Genomic DNA, 6016 nt, shown 5'->3' with positions numbered 1-6016 from the left:
CAATCCGCCCGCCTCGGCCTCCCAAAGAGCTAGGATTACAGGCGTGAACCACCGCGCCCGGCCTATTCTGGACATTTTTAAACAAATGGAAGCATAGAATATATTCTCTTTTGTGGATGGCTTTCACTTACTTAATGTTTGGGAATTTTATCTATGTAGCAGATACCAGCATCTCACTCCTTTCTATTGCTGAATAATATCCCATCGTATGGATATGCTGTAATTTGTTTACCCATTCAGCTGTTGATGGGCATTTGGGTTGTTTTCACTTTTTGGCTATTAAGAGTAACACTTCACTTAGTGGAATGTGTTCAGCTCTATCCAGGAGAATACAAGAGGTGCTATATCACCATTGTTTCTTAATGCTGAATAGTACTCCATGGTATACATATACCACATTTTATTAATCCACTCATGTATTGATGGACACTTGGGTTGTTTCCACATCTTTGCAATTGTGAATTGAGCTGCTATAAACATTCGGGTGCAGGTGTCTTTTTCATAGAGTGTCTTTTGTTCTTTTGGGTAGATGCCCAGTAATGGGATTGCTGGATCAAATGGTAGTTCTACTTGTATCTCTTTAAGGTATCTCCATATTGCTTTCCACAGAGGTTGCACTAGTTTGCAGTCCCACCAGCAGTGTATGAGTGTTCCTATCTCTCCGCATCCATGCCAACATTTATTGTTTTGGGACTTTTTGATAAAGGCCAGTCTCACTGGAGATAAGTGATATCTCATTGTGGTTTTGATTTGCATTTCCCTGATGATTAGATATGTTGAGCATTTTTTCATGTGTTTTTTGGCCATTATTCTGTCTTCTTTTGAAAAAGTTTCTGTTCGAGAATGGAAAAACAAGCACCACATGTACTCACCATCAAATTGGTATTAACTGATCAACACATAAGTGCACATATAAGAATAACATTTATTGGATGTCAGGCAGGGGGGAGGGGGGATGGGACGGGCATATACATACACAAAGAGTACAATGCGCACCATCCAGGGGATGGACACGCTTGAAGCTTGGACTTGGGAGGGGACGGGGAGCAAGGGCAACATACGTAACCTAAACATCTGTACCCCCATGATATGCTGAAATAAAAAAAAAAAAAAAAGAGTAACACTGCTGTGAGCATTTGTATACCAGATTTTGTGTGGACATGTTTTCAGTTCTCTTGAGTATATACCTAGGAGTGGAATTGCTGGGTCATGTGGTAACTCTGTGTTTAATTTTGACAAACTACCAAACTGTCTTCTTCTCTGCTCCTCTGGCTTTCACTCCAGGTGCAACATCAGCTACTTAGAAGAATGGCTTAAAGATAAGAATTTGCAGAACAGCTTAGCCAAGGAAACTTTGGAACCTCTCTCTCAGGCAGCCTGGTTGCTTCAGGTCAAGAAGACCACAGACAGCGATGCCAAGGAAATCTATGAACGCTGCACCTCACTGTCTGCCGTGCAGGTGATCGGCTTGCTTAGTGTCTCTCTGCATCTTCCCTGACACATCTCTGTGGTTGGCACTGCCTTTCCTGGCCCAGCCAGCTGTGGGTGACTCTGTTCTCTGGGGAGCATACTTACATGGCCCATCCTTTTATCTAATAAGTATTTATTAAACACTAACTCTAGGTCTTAAAAATATAAAAGTGTCTATCTATGACGCATCCCCTGCCCACTCAACTCACGGATGCGCACGTGTGGGGGTAGACAAGTGGAGGCAGGGAGGCTGGAAGGGAGGTCCTCTTACTGTCATCGAATTCTGTCATTTGTCTTTGCTCCCTTCTGCACTCTTCTCCCCTTGTTTTCTCTCTCCTTGCAAATAGTTAACACCTGTTCCTGAGCCAAATTACAGGATAAAAGAACCACCTGTGGTTCCCAGTGGTTTCCAAACCACCAGAACCATTATTTCATGAACAGAGTTATTCTTTTTCATGGTCTGACACCATGTCATGTAATGTTTGCAGATCATCAAGATCCTTAATTCATACACACCTATAGATGACTTCGAGAAAAGAGTGACTCCATCCTTTGTTCGCAAAGTACAGGTGAGATCCTTAAGGATGTGCCTTTTAATTTGAACTCCTAAGTATGGTATAAGAGATTGATATTTAATTAACATTGTAGAAATCCAGGATTAAAATACATTTACCAAATGTGCAAATGAAAGGCATCCAGCTCAAAGGCAACAGGAATCTTGCCTGTCAAATTCCCCCAGTTTTCAGAATCCGTTTTAGTGGGAAGGGAAGGAAAACACCAAAACCATGACTCACGTGCTTGTTCCTTCAGCATAGCTTGTTGTGATTAGTCTTTGAGTGCTGTGCAAGTGGGCAGAGGCTGAATGAAAACACAGAGACCGTTTTTCTTATATGGTCATTTTTATATAGCAATTTTTAATATAATTCCTAAGGTTTCTCCCCCGATGAACTAGGGCAGCAGTTCTCAGAGTTTGGTTCAAGGATCCCTGGGAGTCCTCGAGACCCTTTCAGGGGTTCTGGAAAGTCTTCCTTTTTCTAAATACATATCTATGTGAGGCAGGGTATTATTCACATACTTCAACCAAAATAACATATCACAACAGATTGAATGCAGAAGCAGATATATGTAAGTCTTATATTGTCAGACATTAAAGGGATTTACAAAAATATGAAAAATATGAAAACAGTACCACTTCTCACTAAATTTTCCTTGTTTTGGAAAATGATGTGTAACATGTATTGTGTTTATTATTTTAATGAATTAAATATTTTCAATTATTGTTTTAATTACCAATCTGGTGACTATCAATAGTTATACCCACATGCACGAAAGCTCTCTGGGGTCCTCAATAATTTTTAGGAGTTTAAAGGGGTCCTGAGACCAAAAAGTTTACAAACCACTGACTCAAGAAGAAAGATGGATTCAATGAAAATGTAAAACTTCAGATCTACTCCTATTTGAGCTTAGAATTATGCCATGAAAATAGATAGAACACAGATAGATTTGCGGTCAGTGCATCCTGCGGGAAATGAACTTCTGAGGTGAAACAGAGTCCGTATTCGTGAGAGCTGATCTGGAAGCCCTGGAGAGACCATTTCACCATTTGCAATGGCCCTGCGAGTGCCATCTATGTGATTTTGGGAGGAGTTCTTCACTGGAGATGCAGTCGTGTTTCTCTTACTCTTGACTTTCAGGTGGCAGCAAGGCAGATTTCCTTATTCATTTTTCCTCTCGTTCTAATTTCAGGCTCTCCTAAATAGCCGGGAGGACTCGTCGCAGCTGATGCTGGACACCAAATATCTCTTTCAAGTCACGTTTCCTTTCACCCCCTCTCCACATGCCCTGGAAATGATCGAGCTCCCCAGCAGCTTCAAGCTAGGCTTTCTCAATAGACTATAGCAGGAGAAAACTCAGTGTACTCTCCCCTCAGAAGCTAAGTGAGGGCCAGATATGGGGGATGTGCTTTATTAATTAGAACTGGAAATGCCTGGGATTGCAACTTAAGGAAGAAAATAGAGCTCTCCCAAATGGACCGCATCATCTCTCGTTCACGGTGACGGAGCCACTGCTGTAATTTCTTAAGAATTCACACACACCAGCTGCGGTTGGAAAGGCCGCGTCTCGCTCTGGAGTCTCAGCTGGCTTTTACTGGGATACCTGGAAGTCCTGTGTTTCCTTGTGGGTGCCTTGTGCTCTATTCTATCTTGTGACAGGGCTCCACCAGGAGGGAGTGAGATACGGGGACACGGTGGCCCCCAAGGTTCATGTGAAGCCCAGGTACATTTATGAAGCCACAGTGGGTTCCGGGGCTGAGTCTTCCAGGAAATTATCCCATTTGGCCAGCAGGGCCTGCTATAAAGCCCCTTGCCCACTGCGGGAGTGGGGTTCATTAACTCCTTTGACTGAAAATGCCCCTGCATAAAAAATGTTTATTTTAGAGCCCTCTAGTTTTTAAGAGAATATTCAATCTGAAATGAATCATTTGAAGTATTTTTTATATATCTGTCTATCTAATGTATCATTAAAGTTTAATTGCCTTGCCATTTACCTTCTCCTCTGAAAGAACATTTCCTTAAAATTTTCTCTGCCAACATACTTGCCATAATTTTTCCCCTTTAATATCTCTTATACAAAAACTTTTTAAAAAACTAAGTTTAAAAAGGCAACCTAAATGATCTTCTCTATCCAATCAGCATTCCAATGTATTTATTTTTAAATTTTCTCATAAAAGTAACTGAAGAATTATGTCAGTTGCTCCTTTGGAGAAATCTATGTTTCCCAGGTTTTCTGGGAACTGGCTATTCCTTGCCCCCCCAAACCTTCTCATTCCTTCCTTTCAGAGCATGAAATGTCACTGGATGAGCACCCCGAGCCGAGGCTTCTCTGCAGCCCCCCGAGAATCCCACCTGCCCTTTCTGTTTCTGACAGTCACAGGCAGTAGCTGTGACCCCATAACACAGGCGTGTTCCTTAGCAGTGGGAATAACACGTGATTATGAAGCAACATCACCCTCCTAGTATGTAATGTCTTTTCACGTTATAAATGATTTAGTTTAGCTCATTTCAATACATTGTATATGAAAAAATCAAAAGTAGAACTTTGTAATACTTGAATCAATAAAATAAATTACCAAATGAATGGAGTCAGATTCTTTTCGTTGCTAGGAGATTACATGTCTCTTAAGCGCACAAGTTTTATGCCTTTCTTTAAGGGTCATACTGATATATGCTAGAATCTATATAGATGCATAATGTCTCATTAAAAGTATATGAAAGTGCTTAGACAGGAAGTAAACATGTCCTGTCTCCGGGGGCTCCCACACTGCGTCAGAATGAGGGAGGGGCTGCTTGGCAGAGAATTGGCTGCATTTCTGATCCTCGGTTGCGGCCTCAGTGCCCTTTCTAAACCCTCCCCACCCCAGGAGGAGCCATCTTGCTTCCTTTTCGGCTCCCGTAACTCAGGGCTCATACCTGTTTTACAGCGCTTATCCTGGGCTCTGAGCCAGTAACGTCGCCCGTCCCCTCTGTGGGCCTGTGAGCTCCGGAGGTGGGCACCACATCCCACCCAGCCCTGCCTCATCCTGCTGCTGGTGAGACGGGAGAGCTCCCAAGGAGCAAAGTCCTCTTGGCCGGGACAGGGATTGGAGTGTGTGTGTTATTGGAGGGTGGGGGGCAGGGTGTCAACCATGGGGAAAGTAGATCTTGTTTGGTAACAAGGAGACCCACAGAGGCCAAGGAGTGCATACATGGAAAGCAGGGAGAAGGAGGCGCCCACCCCACAGTCTTGATCAGGTCTGCAGAGCTGAAGCGGGGAAGGCTGGCCAATATGGAGAGATGCTGCTAACATGCAGTCACAGGTGAATGTCAGGGCTGCTCAGCAAGTGGGCGTGGACACGGTGGTCAACCCACCAAAGTCAGCTTCCACCGGGGTTAGGAGGGGGCCTGGCAGCGTGGATGGTAGAAGGGTCAGGGGGTGAGTGAGTGATGCACATGGCAGCATGTGCCCCAGCAGGGAGGAAGGCAGCAAGCTGAGCTGGGACGCCAGATAAGGAGATTAGCTGTGCAAGGTGCTTTCGCACCTTCATGCTGCAGCCCTAGCTTCTCGCTTTTCTCCTCGGCGTTCTGCGCATCTGTCCCAAGTGCGGACTCTGTGGAAGGTATGTGCGTGTTAACATTTAATTAGAATACTCTGGCTTTCTGGAATGCTCAGAAAAGTGTCCGGATGTGTACATGCCAAGGTGTTGACAGGGGTCTCTCTGTGCGGTGGGAGCACACGTGAGGGGTGTTTTATTCTTATTTTATATACCGTATATTCTAATTTTTCTACAATTCACATGAATTTATTTTGAAATAATAAAAAGGTATTTTTAAAATATATTAATATTGGCATCAGAAAAAGATGAAACATCTTTAAAATCATTTAATCGGTTTTAAAAATTTGTCCAGGTGATACTTTATATGACAATATAAGCCTCAAACTACAGCTCATGGACTAGAAAGAGGTTTTGCACACTGAACGTTTCATAGTTGCAGTGAGTCTGTGAGAT

The 6016-nt window shown here is 43.3% G+C and overlaps 1 protein-coding gene across 1 annotated transcript in view; it reads left to right on the top strand.

Annotated features, from left to right (window-relative positions):
- The window catches only part of MYO5C (myosin VC), an 82040-nt gene extending 78671 nt beyond the window's left edge, over positions 1-3369 (top strand). Inside the window, exons 35-37 of the mRNA XM_012658022.1 lie at positions 1285-1459; positions 1959-2039; positions 3217-3369. Of these exons, the coding sequence (XP_012513476.1) occupies positions 1285-1459; positions 1959-2039; positions 3217-3369 (409 nt within the window). The remainder of the gene's footprint in view (positions 1-1284; positions 1460-1958; positions 2040-3216) is intronic.
- The last annotated feature ends 2647 nt before the right edge of the window (positions 3370-6016 follow it).

Source organism: Propithecus coquereli, unplaced genomic scaffold (genome assembly GCF_000956105.1).
Source record: "Propithecus coquereli isolate 6110/MARCELLA unplaced genomic scaffold, Pcoq_1.0 Scaffold57, whole genome shotgun sequence".
NCBI classification, from domain to species: Eukaryota; Metazoa; Chordata; class Mammalia; order Primates; family Indriidae; genus Propithecus; species Propithecus coquereli.
This window is presented reverse-complemented; position numbering and strand designations above follow the sequence as displayed.